Raw genomic sequence first — 21465 nt, forward strand, 5'->3', positions numbered from 1 at the left:
TTATATATGTGACTTATGTTTGTTAAATGTTTTGATAAAAATAAATAAATTAAAGAGGGTTTATCTGAAAAGATCGCATCATTCGGCAATATCGTATTTGATTGCATATCATAAATTACTCTCTTTTATATAGATTTTTAAATAAATATTACAAAATATATCTTCTCCATGGGAAATCTCAGTGGGGATGCAGAATTGTAGATTGAATTATGTGTACGATAAAATATAAATAAATAAATTATATCTTGATGGTTATATCTTGAAGTTTCGCTAAATTTTTCAAGAATGTGTAATTGAAAGAGTGGAATAATATTAATTAAATTTAGCCGTTATCATTTCCAGAGGGTATTATAGAGTCGCTTCTGGAGACAGTTAAGTGAGAATCGTAGTTAAGTCGCTTAACATAATTGAGTTTCGAGTAACTTTCTTTAATTGAGTTAGACTCGAACAAAATAATTCGTTGGCAAATGTATTATTTGCAATTCAAGAACAAATTCTCAAATTAATTTAATGTGCCAATCCATATTACACAATACAATGGCATTAACATAAATATTGTTTACAAAAAACATATTAAAGATGTTTTAATATAGACAAAGAAAATTAGTGGTGAGATATTGTAAAAGTCTGAGACAACTGTGGAATATTTAATGTAGCCCTTATGATTTTTTTCAAAAGTCTATTCGCTATTTTTGAAGTGAATCTTTTAGGCGGTGTTTTGGTTATCGATAATTGGACGAAAATGTAGAGTGAAATTTCAAGGACGCGTTACGTTTATTACGTTTAATGAAGAAAGATATAACGTAGAGGAAAAGAGAAAGCGAGGCATACATTCCGATGCCACGGTAGTAGAGTAAACGAGAATGACTTATTCTCAACGATACAAAGCGATAGAATAAGATCACGTTAGACGCTATATACGAACAGTGAGTTACCACGCGATGTGTAATTAATATTTATCGCTTTGTTATGTGATTATTTATTAATCGTAGTTCACTGGTGCATAAGGCGCTGTATCGTTTTTAAGAGGTGTTATATTGATCGTTAAATGGGTTAAATTCAAGGGTTAAAATTGTAAAAAAAAATTATGAAAATATTTTTTTTTTAAATTAAAAAACACGTCAAAAGATTTTCACCGACAAGATACATAAGGCGGCCTTTTGGGTCTCTGCAATTTTTTTTCAATTATGTAAATGAATGTTTATAGTCGTTTGTATGTACTAGCGTATAAAATATTTAACAAATAAAAGGAATTTAAATTAAAATACACGAAGAAAACGTGATCAACCCTGCGCTTCAGTTATCAGTCCAGGGTTATATGGGATAAACATTATTGTTAAAAAAACCCTTATATTTTGACTCTCCTGGGAATCCAAAACCAAAAACCTCCAGTACGGTAGCCTAACGCGCTAACCACTTCACTATAGAGGCGGTCAAAAGCACGTCATATTAGCCATTTTCAATCAGTAAAATAAGGGATATTTTTATATTCCGTTTTCCATGATTTTTTTTAAATATCCCTTCTTACTTTCTTTCAGTTGAACTAAAGAGGAATATTGTTTCCAGATCAGATATGAGCTTTCTCTTATCAATTCCTTAAATCCTGAATTTTTCAGTAACTCTCCACAGCGCAGGCGCTTTTCAGAATCTCAGTTTGAATATTTTATGATTCCTTCATTGGGTCGTCATCCTTTATTGTTTCAATATTTTTTCAACCCGGATCCTTGCTTCCAGATAGAAACATTACGTTTCGATGAAAGCCATATATTTTTATGAATCAAATCATCTGGGGATATTCTTTTTATTATGCGAATATATCCTGGTTAACATTTTAATTATTTAAATATTATATTCACTTTTGATCAGATCTGGCATTATCATGCCATTACAATACCCCGTCTGTCTTAATGTTGTCGTTTGATTATTGCGTAAAATGCAGTAACAGCTAGAATTAACTTTAAATCCTATTTGTGGTTTACTTTTTTAGTTTATAGTTTTTCTTTTATAGGTGAAAAGAGTGAGAAAATATATGAGGAATCCAGAAAACAAAAGTAATTTTGGATTTGGAAAAAAAAAATTCTGATAATATCCAGATTTGTGAAAAAGTATTTGGACACACTGAAAATGTTGTGAACGTATTCTCATTTTCCCTTGTAAAAAAATATGATTCTGAATGTGTGCTCTTTTGAAGCAGTAAAAAAATAACTGCTTCCAACAACACGTAATTAGCGTTATTAAAGTCATTACGGCCTCCGTAGCGTAGTAATGATTAGGACGTTATGCTTCCTGCTGACCTATTCAACATAAAAATGTGGTTTTTCATTTTAATACGAACGTAACTACGTTGGTTTTTGTCACATAACTGCTGACTTGGTGTCTCAGAGACCCCATCAAAAATGACCATATTTAGGATGATATTAATTAACGCGGGAACAGGCAGAGATAATAGAATGCCATACAGCCTCAGTCTTTGCAAACTATCTTTGCATCCTCTTCAAACATACTCTTGACTTTTGACATAATCACTTTTAAGCATTTTTAATACTAAGTCATGCCAGTTTTTCTCCTATTTCTAACTATAAGACATTACCACTCTGTAGGTCAGATATTCTGGCCCGTATGATTCTAGTAGGCAGCTCCGTGGGCCACAATGTCTGGCCCGGTGCAGGTATAACTTTAATCACTGATTTCTCTATCACCCAAGTATGTTCTATCAAAAAATATTTCAGATAACAGTTAATCTTAATTAACATGGTAATACGAATTGCCAGACAGAGTGTTCTAAATTTAGGGAACCAAAATATTTATTTTAATGGTAGAAAAACGTCGCATTTTTTTATCAGAGTAGCTGATTAGTTATGAGAAAAAATGGTCACAGTGGAAAGGGTTAAACCTCATAAATGTGTTTCATCACAGTCCTGTTTCTTCATCACAGTCCAAAAAATCTCAGTGTATCTTTTTTGTGATTCATGGATAGTAAATATCTCAGAATGGAGTAAATAATATAAGTTTAATCAATTTTTCTTTTTGTTAAATGTATCATTCTTAATTTCTTGTATTTATTACTTTCAATTTTAAAACGATACGTTGCAACGTTTTATCCTAAATATGAAAAATAATGAAAAATTCCTACTTTTTATGTCAGTTTTTTCTGCGGAGTAGAATTATTGAAAAAAGTGGCAATTTTTTTTTAAATGGTTAGAACTCTCCTTATCTTTCATCGTTCATCGTTCACTTTGTGTTATACTGCTTAAACATATCTACAATACATTATCGTAAATGGGAAAATCGATCGATAATTTATTATTTCATAATTACGTTACCATACCACTTAATTTAAAATATTTGTTAAATACAAAAAAAAGTGCATGTCGCAAGGAAGAGATTTTGAGCAGTATTACACAACGGGAATTATGACCGATGAATGATAAAGAGTGTAATATATTACCATACCATAATATTGCTATCAAAATACCAAAAAATACATACATTTGTCGTTTCGTAAAGTTTTTGATTGGTATAATACAAAGTAAACTATAGTTGATGAATGATAAGGAGAGTATAATTTAACCATACCACAAGATTAATACATCTTTTAAAAGTTAAAAAAATAATAATAATAATCTCAATTTAGTGTCCAAAATATTTGAATGGTAAAGCAAAAAATTGTGTTTATTTTTAGACGGCATTTACATGTTTGTTAGTAAAATCAAAGACCTAGAAATAATACTCGTTGGCAAATTAAAATAATAATTTATTGAAGTTATTAAGTGAAATGAAATCACGTTTAAGAGATAATCCCTGGAGAAAATACCGCAATTTATCAACTCAGTTCGAAAACTAATATTTAAAGGCACAGCGTGGACTGAAAAACTTTGCGAATTAGTATGTATTTTTGCAATTAGTTCCGAAGCAACTTCGAAGCTTTATCGATCCAGTTTCAACATCCTGATATTGTAGAATAATAAATTCATTTATTACTACTGAACTTCAGGGACTTTTATTACTTTTTTTGTGGTAAAAAGGACGGTTATAAATCTGTTGAATATCTCTTAATTTTGGAGCTTAAGAGTAGACATACTTAAACTATTATTTTACATGAAAGTCAAAGTAAATTTTGTTAGGACAAATAACACATTTATTTTTTAGTAATTAAATTTATCCATTAACTGAAGTTTTCAATCAATTTTGTAATTGTATAGGCTGGCGCAACAATACAAAAAAGTTAACTACTTATAACATTTTTTCATCAATTGATTCGGCAGTCACATTGTGGTAAAACCTATCCATTTTTAATTTTTTTTAAATACTTGTCAAAAGTAAAACAAAAAAGTATTAAAAATTACCTTTTTTAATTTTAATAATAATTGATTAATTTTTACAATATTTGAAAATTTTCATGCGGTGACTGAAAATGATGCGGAATGCATCGAAACACATGTCACATTAGATTTAAAGAAAAAAAGTTATTTACAAAGTTTGAAAAAAATAATTAAAAATACTTATAACATTTTAACTGTTACTTTTTTAGTAAATAATGAATTATTAATTTCGTGAATTGGTTGGGAAGTTATTTTGTGGGAATATCTTTTTAATTTGAATTCAAGTTTTACTTAGTAAAAACCACTATTTATTAAGATCTATTGTAGTACGTGTTTCGATGCAATCCACATTATTTCCACCTCATAACTTATTTGAAAATGATGCGTAGGGCATCAAAACACTTGTTACAATAAATTGTAAGTAATAGTGGTATATTTACTAAGGAAAACTTGCATGAATGAGTGAGGAAAGAACGGTAAAATAAATTTATGAGTTGAATGTAGTTAGAAAAAGGAGCATAAGAAGACCGAGAAAAACTTGGCACGATCAGGTATGCCAAATACTTGAAAGTGGTCAGGTTAGAAGTCGTAATAATCGTCGGGTATGTATGAGAAAATGCATAAACGCGGAAGAGGCGAAGAATGTTTGCAAAGACAGAGTGGTGTGGCGTTCCATCCTCTCTGCCTACCCCCGTGAAGAAACGGTGTGATGTTTAGTAAGTTAGTTAGTTAGAAAACTTGCATCAAAAATTGATAACTTAATAAACTGTTTTTTTTTCCTGGGGGTCAAGTGATCTTGCATCCCTTATGTCACCGCGACCATGTCAGGTCTATTGTGATTTTTAATAAACTGTTACTTTAATTGTTTATTTAGAACTTAAAATTTTGCGTACAGTTTTTTCTTAAATTGCAATTAATTACTAAATTGCATTTTTTTTATAACCTGGATACTTTTATCCAATTACCAAATGCAGGTATTTTAAAAATGCCATATTACAGGGATATATTTTCTAAACCTCGAAAGGGTAGTTTTCAAAGTACGTTCACCCTCAATATTCGCAATTCCTTCTTTTTGTGTACGAATGAATTTGAATATCCCGCTATCATTCAATTCGTCTCACCACCTCGTATTTGATGGAAATTTTTCAGAAATTTTACCTCCTCATAGCAAATAAGTTTCCTTCTTCAGAATTGATGGCTCTCGAAGAATTTTTACCGGTGAAAAAAATAATTTAATAATAAGTTATATATTCATCTCTCATTTACTTGGTCTTTTATTTAAATTAACAACTCTGACGGAGATTATCTTAAAGTACTGGTATTAAAATGTCTCGATTTTGTTTCCATTGTTCATGTTTTAATGAAATACTTAATTTTTAAACCCCGGAATGTTCAGACTTTCTTCTTTCGTATAAAAACGAAAGATGCTTCGTCTTTAGATGAGACATTCCTGAATGTTTGTGGCACATTTGATAAACTTTATAAAATGAAACAACTTTGTTTTAACCACTTTTTTATTATTAGTACACTTTGACCTACCGGTTTCGACAAGAACCTTGTCACTATCAGGGTTTATAAAATTCTAAAACATTAAAAACATTAAAATACTCATAGTAATTTACATTCCCTTACCAAAAACTTCCACACACTTTTTTAAATAAAAATATCCTAAATGTTATTTTTTAGTAAAAAAATTAACATTTAGGAATTTTTACGAAGTGTGTGGAAGTTTTTGGTAAAGGAATGTAATTAACTATGAGTATTTTAATGTTTTAGAATTTAATAAACCCTGATTATGACAAGGTTCTTGTCGAAACCGGTAGGTTAAAGTGTACTTATAATAAAAAAGTGGTTAAAACAAAGTTGTTTAATTTTATAACGTAAGTATGTGTTTGTGTGAACAATTAATATAAAATATTTCAATATCCTTCTTTTTAACTTGCCTTTAAAGTGCTGAGAATTGATATATTGACTCTGAAAAACTTTGTGAGGCCGTCGATATATCGACGATAGCGGAAGTGTATTTAAGCGGTCGAAATGGAGCATTTTTGAGAAAAATCTTGAGGAAATTTAGCAGTCGTGTGAGAAAAAATTTCAGCAATTAAGCAGGCTTTAAATAAATCTCAGCAGTTTTAGTAGACATATAAGAAAATATTTTAACAATTTCGCCATATTTATTAGAAAAAAATCTTAGCACCAAAACCTTAGCAATAAACCCATCTTATAAACTTTACTTTAATCTACTCAGGAAATTCCAAAGGCTTTATAATCCTTATAGTTAAACCTCAAGTGGTGTTTTTTATATACACAGAAGGCTTTCCTTATTGATTTTACTGAAACAACTTTTGTTGGAAACTTTAAATACAATATATTATTATGATAATCTCCGAAATCCACCCACCTTTGTTTATTAGTCTTCTTCAGTTTGTTTATTTAATTCCAAAGTGTGCGTGTCCCAATAACCGATATAATACACAAGTTTCGAGCGGGTATTTAAATTCTCGCTCAGAATTTTGGAAATCTCGATATCGTTAAAGTTTCGAAATAAATTACGAAGTTCCGATGGCCGCTGACTAAATTTCGAAATTAATTTCACGCACTCAAACCATAATCGTGATTTATAGTGGCAAAATGTTAACAAAACAAGCCAATTTAAATTACTTACTTTCTCCTAAATCAAATATGCCATTTTATTTACTGTTAACTATATCTTCGATCAACATATTAAGGATACGAAACATTTTTCTTAGAAAATTGGGTATCTTATATAAAATATTCACAAAACGTTTTTTTTAGAAACTTTGATTTCTTAATGGTTTTACGTTACCCTTTTTATGAGTTTAATTTAATTATGTAAGCGTTTTTTTTGTACTTCTTCATACTAAATACTTATAACCAATACTATGACGTTTACTCAACTAACTATGAACGAAGCTAATTTTATACCAAACAATTTTGGGATAATATACATATTTATTGGAAAATTGGATCTCTTAACGGTTCAATGTACCATAGAACGGGACTTCTTGATCTTTGATGTGTTACTTGAGTCCAGTACAAAAAAAAAATACATTTGGTCTACAAAATGAACGTATCGACATGATTCATTGTTTCCCTGACAGGTGACACTTATTGTCACGATACTTCGATCGATACAACGATCTAAATATTTGTTTGTACTGGGCTCAAGTAACACATCAAAGTTCAAGTAGCCCCATTCTACGGTAAGGCTTTGACACCTCTAATTAAAATTAATTATCGTTCACATTTTTTTTATTTCTCTACTTTTAGCTTATAATCAATACTTCTATTACTACTAATTAAACTCAAATCACTAAGAGGAGTTTATTGTAAAAAATCAAAGTTTGAGATGATAAAGATATTAACAAAAAGAAAAAAAAACTTGCGAAATTGGATCTCTGAACGGTGTTTATGTAACTTTTGAAATCTAGAGTAAAATAAGCAAGCGTTTACATTTTAAAAAATCTACTTTTAATTTAAAATCAGTACGTTGACGTTTACTCATTCACTGTAAGGAAAAACAATTTTAAAGAAAACTTAATTAAGAATGATATAGATATATAAACCAAAATGAAGATGTTTTTGATAAAAAAAATATTAAATCTTGTTAAAATTATACTGAAAAGGTTATGTGTTATCGAAAAGTAGACAAAACTAATATCTAATTATATTTATTTACTTACTTTTTCCTCAATTTTAAGGTGCACTGTGATATCGTCTAATATTTATATAACAGATACAAGTTATGAAAAAAAGAACTTAAAGTATTTAAAATATATATGTTTGCAATATAAATATATATATATGTTCAAATTAGAAAAAATATACAGACTTAAATATAAAGTGACTTCTGAAACAATTATTAAAGGCTTGTTTTACGTTAGGGTACCTAAACATATATAAAATGTTTAATTCCCTGCTTTATAAAGTAGGTTATTTTTGTATTTTTGAAATTCTGAATTTTTCTTTTCAACATCTGGACAAATATTTTTCATCCCTTATCGCCACGTTATAGTACATTTAGCATTTATAGATTCTGCTTCATGATTATAAGTCGCGAAACCGTAGGCTGTTTTATTTTATGTTAGTCATTACTTTGTAATGTGTGTAGATTACACAGTAGGATCATAATTTCTGTGTTATACTCACTGTTTGTTATTTTATTAGAAAAGTTTATTGCCATTTATATGTACATTTGTGCACTGATTCAACTATCCCAAAAAATAATATTTATAAAATAAAAACCATTCTTCGTTTGCAACCGTGAAATGGAAGATGTAATGGAAGATGTATTTAATGCTAAAACTTTTTTCTTCTGAGCCGATACGTGTAATAAAAATGTGAAATCAAGTGGAAAAAAATCATTTACATAAATAAAACATCCCATAAAATACCCGAAAAATTCCTAGAAAGTGTAAAACCAGTAATGTACACAATACTGACTTTATATTTTTTTTAAATCATAAATGAATCATTGAAATGTGGCATACATAAATTTAATTGCAACTGTGAAATCCAAGAGGAAAAAAATCATTTACATAAATAAAACATCACATAAAATACCCGAAAAAATCCTAGAAAGTATAAAACCAGAAATTTATACAATACTGACTTTATATTTTTTTTAAATCACAAATTAATCATTGAAATCTGGCATACATAAATTTAATTGCAACTGTGGAATTTCATATATTTGTAAGACTTTAAAAAATTTAGAAGAAGAATCAAGGAACATTAATTATTATATATAATTTAAGAAATGATGATTCTTCAGAGTTTTAGTTACAAGATAACGATCACGCTTAAAACAATTATTACTTAGAAATCCTAAAAATTACTAGCAAAAAAACTCACAAAATAAAAATGATAATAAACCCATAATTAACAATATGGCAATGACTAAAGCCCATCGTTGCCTATCTTCCCACTGATAAAATAAAAAATAAGTAATTTCATTACCTGATTCGGCAGTCACTTTGTAATAAAATCTATCCATTTTTAATTAAAGTTTTATAAAGTTTTACGTAAATACCACTATTTCTTAAAATCTACTATGACACGTGTTTCGATGCATTCCGCATAATTTTCGTACACGCTACGTATTTACGGTGTTTGATAATAATGCGGAATGCATCGAAACACGTTTCACAGTAGATTTTTTAGAAAAAAGGGTATTTACTCAGTAAAACTTTAATTAAAAATAAATAATGAGTAAATAAATCAACAAAAATAAGAAACGGCTCCTACCCCCTCTTCATCCTTCAACGTCTCAAGGACACAACTCTAAAATTTAAGCTTTGTTTCACACACGGTGTTTGAAAATGATGCGAAATGCTTCGAAACAAGTATCACAATAGCTTTAAAGAAACAGTGATATTTACTTAGTATAAAGTTAAAATATTAAAAATGATTCTTTAAGGCTTTCAAATGAATTTCAGTTTAAAGAATGATTTTACAGGTTCACCCATTTAACAGTTTCAACTATCGTGTAATCTAAACGTTAGATTAAATACTAGTATCCATGTCAACTCGCAAAGTTTTAACTGGATAATTTAATGAACGAATGTACTATGCACCCTTCGTTCATTATTCCCAATTAGTCGGAAGGCTATTTCTCATATTATCCCGGGGATAATGAGTCAAATTCCCTCACAGATGCAGTTCGTATCCACTACTGCAGATGAGAAACTTTTCTCCTTTGTCAATAAAGTCGCAACTTAAGTTCTATTGCAGTGGTTTTGAACCATTTTTATATTCGGAAGCACTTTTGATCATAAGGAAAATTTGCAGTGCACAAAAACTAAAAATTCGAACAATAGGTAATGAAAACTTTCATTAAAAATAAAAATGATTGATTTATAAGACAAGTTAAAAATTACATCAATTAGAAAGATACATAAAAACATAAATACTCTAAATTAGTATGATGATATGAAGACAGTTTGGAGATTGGATATATACTCGGTGAAGACCAAAGGCCATCTATACAATACCTGCATTGTTCCTATCCTCTTATACGGCTGTCAAACATGGCACCTTACAAAAGCCCAAAGCAGCCGTATACTTAGCTTTGAAAATATGTGTCTGCAAAGAATTTTAGGTGTGCGGTGGTTTGACTTTGTGAGGAATGAAAAGATAAGGCGTAGGACGCAGCAAATATTGGTCACAACTGTCGTCAAGAAAAGGCGCTTCAGTTGGCTTAGCCATGTACTCCGCATGCCTCCCGAGAGCTTTAATCAAGCTTGCCTCTTTTACTAGGCATCAAGTTCGCGCCGCCCAGGACGACCACTGTTGACAATTCGTCAGTTCTCGTCAGAACTTTGGGCCGCGGATCTGATGTTGGAGGATGCAAAGGAGCTGACAATTGACGAAAGAGTCTGGAGACAGTTTGTGGACTCTGTGCTCCATATAGAGAGCGGATATGTTTATTTTTAAAATAATCGAGATATAGAATCAAACATATCTTGTCCTGAAGAATGCTTGGTAAGCTTCTTGATATATTGGAATTGATTCAATATTTCATATTATTTTTTGACATCTCATTAAAGATGAAGAAGAATATGGAAGTCTGAGCATTTACAGGGCTGACGACCGTTATAGGCTGGTATAAGTGATCACTTTACACACGTGTAACATTCACCAATTCTACCCATTATTGACAACGACACTACTCAAATTCTTGGAAGTTCTATATTTGAACCAATTTAGAAACCTTGTTCATGAATCACTAGAACTTTACTAGAGACATTTATTGGTGAGATGTTAAAAAGCTTTTTATTAAGAAGAAACTCTTATATTAGTTTGTGAGTTCCGAATCCTGGATTATAATCACATACATGAGAAACGCCAGAAAAATATCATTTTCATTTTTATTATTTTAGCTTACAATTTGACCAGTTAATTTATTTACAACATTTTGAGTGTGTCCAAATACTTGTTCACAAATCTGGATTAGTATAAAATCGGATGTCAAAAAAGGAAATGAAAAATAACTCCTATAACTCATATAATCCAGATTTGTGAACAAGTATTTGTTGCAAATGTTGTAGATTCAATATTTCATTTTCATTAATAACCAACGAATGAATTTACATCTTTGTGCTTTACCACTAATTTTACTGAACTTGTCAATTTTGTGGATTCATGTTTCATAATTTCGCGGAGCACTTGCAAGAAGCTCGCGGAACACCGGTTAAGAACCACTGCTCTATTGTCAATAATGTACAATTAGACATTAAGTACAGCTTTGTACATTGTACTCCGTCGTGATGAACGAACGCCGCTTAGTTTCAATGTGTATTTTCCTAGCAAAGTTTCCTTATTTTACTAGCTAATTGAGCCATATTTTATATAAGCGGCTTGAACACCTTTTGCATGCTAAGTGGAAAATTCACGTTGAGTCGCTTTGTATCGAGATATCGATAAAACCGTATTAATGAAATACGTGAATTTTCCGATTGGAACCATCGAGACAGTCCAATGACTGACTATTTTACCATTAAGCTATTTCTTTTGCAGGGATAAGGAGATAGGATTGAACGCCACACCACTTTGTTTTTCCTAAAATTCTACGTCTATTCTACATTCATGCAATTCCTTATATATACCATCTGATCAATTCTACTCCTGATCTGATAATATTCAAGAATTCGAAGTACTTAATCGTACCAAATTATCCTAGGTGCACCGCTGTTTCTATTTCCAGCGACATTCACATAATTAATTTGTTTTACAGATTTTTCCTTACGTATTTGTTCCATGTGTCCAAACTATTTCAACACACCTTAGTTTGTTTTTTTTTCATACTTATATATTTTTACAGGGTATTAACATGAAAAAATGGAAAACATGTTTTCTGGCGGGGCTCAAGTAAGTGAATTTAATCCAAGATTCGGACAATACATACAAATAGACAAAATGTGCTTTAAAAAAAAACTTTACATATTCCAACATAGATGTCAGTTATGAACTCACATATACTGTGTCACGAGTTTAATCAATATATATCTAGGGGTTTCGAAAAGTGGTGAATATGGTTGTCAATCATGGGTAAAATTATTGAATGTTACAGTGTGTAAAGTGATCACTCAAACCAACCTATGCCAACGTAAGCCCTATAAATGCCCGACTTCCATTTTCTTCGTCGTCTATGTTGAGGTGTCAAAAAAAATTAAATGACTCCTTAAAGTGTAGAAAACCCAGATTTGTGAACAAGTATATGGACGCACTCTAAATGTTGAGAATAAACAAACTTTTCAGATGTTACTTCACTTCAGGCTCGAACGATTAAATATATTTATCAAAAACCATAAAAAAATCTTAAAGTACAAAGAACTGATAATTTGTTAAATATGTAGAAAAACTACTGGTAAATAAAAAATTAAAAAAAACGTTTCGCCATAAATCCAATAAAAAAATAGCAAGTTTAGAGGAAGCACCAATCCAGGGATATTGCCTTACTATAAAGAGTCCTTTCTTTTAGCGTCACTTTCGCGCATCAGCGGTAAAATACCACATCCGGAATACCGGATCCGGGAGGAGGTGGAAAGCCTTACGGGAGGATACATTTCCCGGAAGTCGGGAAATCGTGGGAGGAAGAATCACTAATATTTTATACAAAAAAGCTCGCCAAAGCACTTTTATTGGAGAATAATAAATTTTGATTAATTTTCCGAAATCGCTTTTCTTCGGCTATTATTTCCTTCACGTTTCTTTAAAACACGTGCTTTATTGGATAATCAGTTATATTTGAAAATTTTACAAAATTCTTATAAATTTGGCATCGCTTTCCGTTGATAAACTGTTTAGCTTAAAAATTTCAGAAATATTAAAAATTATCCCCTTTTTTTCAAAATTTCAGAAATATTGAAAATTAAAATATATAAATATTTATTTCCTGGTTGTTTATTTTAAATTTAATTATTGACTGAGTAGACAAAAAAGTCGTTATAAATGCAAATATTTTACATTTTTCACATCTCAGCATCGATGGAAAAGAATATGGAATCATGGCATTAACGACTTGTCATAAACTGTTTAAGTGCTCACCTATCATACATACTCACGTGTCACGTTCTGCTGAATGCTTTCTACCCATGATTACATAACAACCACACTACTTACATTTTGATTCTTACATATCTAATATAATCAATCTCATGATGTTCATGATTGAGTTCACAACAGCGATCTATGATTGGATTTAGAAATATTTTATTAGGCAGAGACCCTTTTTGTATACAAGATGTAAACCCGGATTATTTTGTATACTGGAAAACGCCTGAAAATTTGATATTATTTTTTTTATGTAGCATACGTACTTTGATCAATCACTTAATTCAGATTTTGAGTGTATCCAAACACAAGTTTACAAATTTTTGACATCTTAACATAGATAATGACAAAATGGAAATCTAGATATTTACAGGGCTTACGACCTGTAAATACCGCGCAATCGTGCTGGAGTTCCACTCGGACTCAGTATAGTAACGTTGTATTTCCTTACAGCTGCATGAGGGGTGACTACCTGAAGCTGTTCCCTCACGTGGAGCGCGGGGAGGTGAGCGAGTACAGCGAGGGGGCGGGGGCGCTGTGCGGGGGCAGGTCCGCCCCCCCTCCCGCCCTCTACTCCTCCGCCCGCGCCTTCGTGCTGGAGTTCCACTCGGCCCCCGTGAAGGCTGCCAACGCCACCGGCTTCCTGGGCTACTTCAGATTCATCGACAGAAGTAAGAATCATATAAAAATTAAAAAAAAAACTATATATGCATGTATAAAATACTTTATAGCGGAGTTATTTTGCCCCAAAACCATTTATATTTTGAAAGAAAAAAAAAATGTTATATTTAGTTAAACGCTCTAAGAAGAATCCTTATGATTTGTATCAAAACAGCAAAAATGTTTTTTTTATTACAAAACCAAGTGAAATCTAGCTACGTCTAATGCAACACCACTTATCATGATATCTATGGCCCTACTCAGGCATCAATTTGATAAGTTTTTTATCGTTTTGTAACTTGGGAGTGAGTTTACTCTTTTTATTTAAAGTCACTATAATTTCATGTAATTCGTATGTTAAATTCTAGACAAAAACTCTTGCCATCTCGTTAAAAGCAATCAAGTTTCGTAGGTACATATATGATTTTACTGGTGAGTTAATACATGTCTTTTTCTTTAGATTGTTATATGTCTTGAACGAGCATACAATAACATATATTAAATGCGTATTATTAATTACATATATCACTTATAAAAAATTACTATGAAAGCAACAGACATAAACAATAACGGAATATCTATCTAAAATCAGTCCAATATACAAATATGTTGAATGCTATTGCAATGAGTAATAAGCATGATATTAATGGGTTGAAATGAACTGGAATTACATAAAAAAATCCACATAAACTTGGTCCAGAACAGCTATTGAGCTGTATTAATTGCTAGTCATTTGACTCACGCATACCTACTCATTTATTATACTCAGTCACATACGAATAGCAAACATTTTAGAAAATGTACAAATACATTACATTGAAATACTGATAAAACATTATTAATATTTTTTTTCCGAAACTCCTCACCATTATTGTCCATGTTCCCATTAAAATAAGTCACACCCTTAACCCCCCTTCTATCAAGTTATTACCCCCACCCACTCCTTTCAATATTTGAATATTTTTTGCCCCTTCTTCATGAGTTCTCTGACCTTCACTGCTGGATATAGGCCTCTTCCACCTCCATACATTTCCTTCCTTCCTTTTGCTCCTTAGTTTTTGTAATCACCTGTAGATAAAAACATCGGTTGTTTTCGAAACTAGTCGTGCGAATGAAATAAACTCAATTAGTGCTTTAATACAAGTATTATTTTTTGACATCTCATCAAAGATGAAGAAAAATATGGAAGTCTGGGCATTTACGGGGCTGACGACCGCCATAGGCTGGTTTAAGTGATCACTTTACACACGTGTAACATTCACCAATTTTACCCTTTATTGACAACGACACTACTCAAATTCTTGTTAGTTCTATGCATATGAACTAATTTAGAAACCTTGTTCTTGAATCACTAGAACTTCACTAGAGACATCTATTGGTGAGATGTAAAGAAGCTTTTTACTAAGCAGAAATTCTTATATTAGTATGTGAGTTCCGAATCCTAGATTATAATCACACACATGAGAAACGCCAGCAAATACAATTTTCATTGTTATTATTAAGCTTATAATTTGACCAGATAATTTATTTACAACATTTTGAGTGTGTCCCAATACTTGTTCACAAAATTAAGCAGATGTCAAAAAATAATATGAAAATAACTCCTCTAATTGGAGATAATCGAGATTTTGTGAACAAGTATTTGGACACACTTAAAATGTTGTATATAATACAAGTATTTAATATTTTATTATATTAAATGCTGATGCAATGAAAAATCATCTTGATACAAATATTACATACGAGTATTATCAACCCAGAAAAAATGTCACGTTAGACGAAAGGTATGTACGAAGAAAAGAAAACATCATAATATTTTTGCAGAAATTGTTACAAAATGTCGCACATTTAAAAGATTCTCGTAAAAGCAACATTTCTCCTTTGGTTACTTATCTTCCTAAAAGCTCGGAACACAAGGTACCGAAGAAGAAAAAACAAACCATGAAAGCACACAACTGAAAAACACAGTCGAGACAACGCGTGTTCTCTCGCCGTGTGTTAGCGCAAAAGAAAAGAGGAATAAAAAAAATATAAAACTAAAAAAGTTTTCAGAATTTCCTAATAAGAAAGAACATTGGGTGGAAACAGAATGTTTGTACGTTGAGGCAAAATAAAAATATCGAACTACAAGACCATTTCGAAATCCTTTTACAAGTTTAAAGTATTTTTTTTCAAATGTGGTCTAGACGTCTGGAGAAACGATTTCTATTGTCTTTTGATGGGAACAAATGTGACAAAATTTACTGTAATGTATTAAATGTTTTATATGAATGTGTAATAAAAGTAATTTTTTGATAATTTTACACCGAAAAAAAAATTAAGTACTGTTTTAACAAATTTTATAAAAGAGATCAGAGCGTTTGACTACTGTATTGTTAGTCTCAGGTTCAATTAAAAAAAAACGAAAAAACCCGCAAAAGGCTCTATTAGAGGCTTCTGCAGGTAGAATAGTAATAATAAGGAAGGTAAATGCAAAAAATACATCACAAACAAGCAGACCAATTGAAAATAAATCTTTTGTGAATTTATTTTTCACTTGGCGGGAATCGAACCCGCGACACCAGTTTCGCAGTCGAGCGTCTACCCAACTACGCCACAGCGCCTGTCGCTTTCCTGATTCCCCGGTAAATCAAAATATATTTTTTTCTATTCTTAATATTTATTTCATATACTTCCCAAATATCCAAATTCTTTTTCCTGTACAATAAATTCCCCACTTACCTCTATTTTACACTCAGATCTACAAAAACCATCACTTTTGATTCGTCAATATCCTCAAATCTCTTTCCTTGCACACATTATACACCTTTGATACCAACGCCTGCAGGTCTCCTCTCGGCAAAAAATACAGCATCATCAGCATACAAAAGGCAATGGACAGTCGAAACTTTTCAGTTTTTTCATGCAAGTATCCTTAATTTAGAATAATATGAATGAGGAATACAAGTAAATATTCATATTCGTGAAGGTAAATTTACTAATATATAAGGGAAGATATCCAGGACAGTAAGTTTCTTAAACGTTGTCTATTTTTCGAAACGATTCTCAACTCTGAAACTCTGTCCACCACTTAGTGAAGTGTTAAGTGATGCTAAGTTTCACCGCGTGTCCTGAGAAAACTTTGCCATGCTCAGGACTGTTCCGGAGATTACACTAGGGATAATATACCAGTTATATTAATATACATATCAGTTTTATCTCAAACGTAAATCTATATTCAAAGTGAAACGTAAATATTATGCTTAATAGTTGTATTAAGAATATGTACTGTTGTAGAAGGAACTCATAAATTAAGTTGTTTTTAAAAATAATATTTGATGAATATGTGAATTTGATACATGAAAATATCTGTAAAAAATGATGAGTTTGACCAAATCTTTATTTGTCCAAAAATTCCACTTAGGAGTTATTTTTATTGACATTTCAATAGAGATGGAAAAGATCTTTTGCCAATATAAAAATAATACTTTTGTTAACACAGGTAAATATAAATGAGCAAACCTAGATTTGGACACACTCAAAATATGGCGAATAGCTGGCCAAATTTGAATATTAAAATAATTTAATATTTTCAGGCGTCTACTATGTATAATATAAAAATGATTCGGGAATATTCTTACATACATTTCATGAAGTTCTCTGCTAAATAAAAAAAATACAGCTCAGCCATAGACGGAATCTCACATGTGAAGAAGGTGTCAATTAAAAGATACATACTATATGAATTAAATATACTAAAAGGTATATATATATGTATATATACATATATATATATATATATATATATATATATATATATATATATATATATATATATATATATATATATATATATATATACCCGATAATAAATATATATATATATATATATATATATATATATATATATATATATATATATATATATATATATATATATATATATATATATATATATATAGAGAGAAATATATTATATTTTTACAATCTCTTTACAAAGTCCATTGTGTAAATGAAAGGTTTCTTTAGTTCCGGTTAGCAGTTATGACACGATAAAAGATGTTAAGAAAGACAAAGCGACGAAAGTTGTCGGATTTCTATGAAGTTGTTAAGTAAAAGTAGTGAGTTCTTGTATTCGCGAATGTTTTCGAGGAGTGTGAACACGGAAACTTTTCATTTTCATACAAATTTTAAGGCGTCCTCACGAAATCCTTAGGAACTTCAAATCTACAATATTTTGATGTTTGTCACTTCCGTAACATATTATATTCACAAACTTGCCTCCTAAAATATTGCGCGTATTTTAAAGACAACTACATATGTTGTGTACGTAGTTATATACATACATATAGATGTACATACATAATATTCATCTCACATTGATTTATGTGCAATGTTTGTGTGTATTTGCTTATTTACCCTAACCATTGTCGGCATTTTTTTTTGTGTGTGTATAAGAACTTCCAAGAATTTGAGTAGTGTGGTTGTCAAAAATGGTTAGAATTTGTGAATGTTACACGTGTGTAAAGTGATCACTTAAACCAGCCTATGACGGTTGTCAGCCTGTCCCATATCTTCTTCATCTTTAAGAAGAGGTCAAAAGGTAATATAAAAAATTACTCTTATAATTAGAGAATGTCCAGATTTGTAAGCAAGTATTTGGACACACTCAAAATGTTATAAAATAAAATTATTAAGTGTTTTTATTTACAATTTATTAAAAAAATATATATGTTAGGCATTGAATACTTTTCTATATTATGTATGAATAAAAACAACATGAATATGTATTGGATAGCCATAATATCAATTTTCCACAACACTGGCTCCGACTTAATTAGGGGTGTATTTAAAAAGCAGCCTCCGACGGACAAGAAAATTTCAGCTAAGGGTTTGGGGACAATTTCAATAAATTTGAAATTCAAATAGCTGTCACCTAATAAGTTACTTCTCCCTAAATATTAAAAAGCTTTTAGGGCAGTTACAAAGACATTATCTAAAGCAACAAGATTTTGTTAAAAAAAACACATAGTTAGGCTCAAGAATATTTTATTGGAAAGTTCAGTTTTTCAATGTTGACATAAAATCAAGTATTACAATTTTAACATATAATATAAAGACAGAGATGAAGAACAATATGGAAGTCTTGGTACATACAGGGCTTACCTATCATATTTTTTTTTAAATATATAGTTTTAATAATCTTTGTTTTATGTTATATAACTGCGTTCTGTATAATAAAATAACTTTATAGTTTTTCCACATATATTTTATTTAACTAGTGACTAGATTTCATCGTTACCGACATCATCAGACCATTTTGACATCAGGCTTAACAATTCTGATGATGTTGGTAACGACGTAACCCCGTCACTGGTCAAATAAAATACATGTAAAAAAAAACAATGAAGTTATTTTATTTTATATGTGAATAAAAATGTCAATTTTAAACATTTTGAAACTCCCTGATTTCTTTCTGCCTGAAATTTTTACACAACGCAACGCTTAGAAAATTATCCATCATTATTTTTATTAAAATAACTTTTTAACTCAGTAACCTAACAATCCTCAGCGATCTGAACTATTTAAACAAGCTTTTATTTTTATTATCATTATTTTTTTTGCATTTAACAATACATTACAAGTACAAAATATATTTTTTTGTATATTAACTCAAAAAATATCCCACAAAGACATGGCAAGGTATGTTGGTAAACATTTTATTAAGTTTAAATAATGAATACTTAAAGAATACGATAGTTACATATATAAAATTATGTTCTATTACAATAACCATAATAAGTATGATATTATTTTTAACATCTCATCAAAGATGAAGAAGAATATGGAAATCTGGGTATTTACGGGGCTGACGACCGTCATAGGCTACTTTAAGTGATCATTTTACACACGTGTAACATTCACCTATTCTACCCATTATTGACAACCACACTATTCAATTTTTTGGAATTTTAGGTATATATGAACCAATTAAGAAACCTTGTTGTTGAATCCTTATTCATCTTCATCTTTGATGAGATGTTAAAAAATTATGTGAAAAATAACTCATAAGTATTTGGACACACTCAAAATGTTGCATATAATTATTATGTTTTATTTCTGTTAATAAATGTGCGATTTAATATTTATTTCGTTGCGTTATGTATACACTATTTTGTAATTAAATTTCACCACTTCTAGTGTAATAATTACACCCCCACTGTCCTTAGAGCTTTTAATCTCATAATTCATTTACGTTGTGTCTAACAACTTGGATTATCTTATTCATAAAGTTTCTCCCTTCCCACCTGGGGTGACGAAACTTTCGAATATTTCCATGTCGCCTGAGTACCCCCGCTCCCGAGATCTCTCCTGAAAACTTGCCTGAAGGAAATATGTAGGTCTCGTATTTTCACAAAAATACTTCAGCAAACTTCAGCAGTTCACTTGAATACAAATTCTCAATTTGTATTTTTTAATCCCAAATATGCCCCAAAACGATAAATAATACCATTTTTATTATAACGATAACATAATAACTATAATTAAATGATTAAACCCTTATCCGCACCTCAATGGTGCATAGGGCACCGCTTCATATAAACGCAAAGTTATCGTGATCGTTTACACATGAAGGAAAGGTGATCAGCCCTCCGCTTCAGGTAATATTGAATATATTTTATTTTCACGGTTATATTTATAACACTAATAAATAATAAATAATTATAAAAAAAATAAATTGTAGTACCAACAAACATAAATAATAAGTTAAATTCCCTCTCCAAGCACAAGAGCTCAGCCTCTTTATTAGATAGAACAGCGTTATTAATTTTGAGATTACGAGTAGAAATAATTAGAAAATGAATGAAAAAATTCGTCAAAAAAAACTTTTATGACCATATTTAAAAAAAAATTAATAAAATATAAATAATCAAAAATATTTTTTTTCATTTTTATTCTATATACTAATGGTACACTGAATTCAGTTATAAAAAATAAATCAGTGAAAGCTTATCTGGCAGTACACAATGGAGTCGTGGTTTCAATCCTAATTAAGGATGATTGTAGACCGAATGCAGTTTTGAAATGCGTTCTCTCAGACGAATGTGCGGCAAAACGTATGATGGATGTTTGAATGGTGATATAAAGAAAAATCAAGGCTGATATGAGCATTATCGGTATAATTTAGAAAGGAGTATTGAGATAGTTTGGACTTGATTTGCCTCTTCAGCGACATCTAATGTTAAAAAAATAAGTGTTTTTTTCGAAAACCGTCAGTGTGTGAGAAATAATAACTCACAAAACATGCAAAAAAAATGGCATTTTTTTACGTTTTTTGCAAGCAGTATATAAACAGTATTGTGGAATGAATTTTTATGTTGAAATTTTTATAGATTTGGAATTTTGACAGGTAGTGAAGACAGTTGGG

General features: G+C 30.4%; 1 protein-coding gene across 1 annotated transcript in view; it reads left to right on the forward strand.

Moving 5' to 3' along the window:
* LOC148300172 (suppressor of lurcher protein 1-like) overlaps window positions 1-21465 on the forward strand; it is a 136107-nt gene that overhangs the window by 52764 nt on the left and 61878 nt on the right. The window contains exon 4 of the mRNA XM_088275149.1: window positions 13851-14068. Coding sequence (XP_088131275.1) covers window positions 13851-14068 — 218 coding nt within the window. The remainder of the gene's footprint in view (window positions 1-13850; window positions 14069-21465) is intronic.

This window comes from Brachycentrus maculatus, unplaced genomic scaffold (genome assembly GCF_059751285.1).
Source record: "Brachycentrus maculatus isolate JH-2025_06_01 unplaced genomic scaffold, ASM5975128v1 h1tg000806l, whole genome shotgun sequence".
NCBI lineage: Eukaryota > Metazoa > Arthropoda > Insecta > Trichoptera > Brachycentridae > Brachycentrus > Brachycentrus maculatus.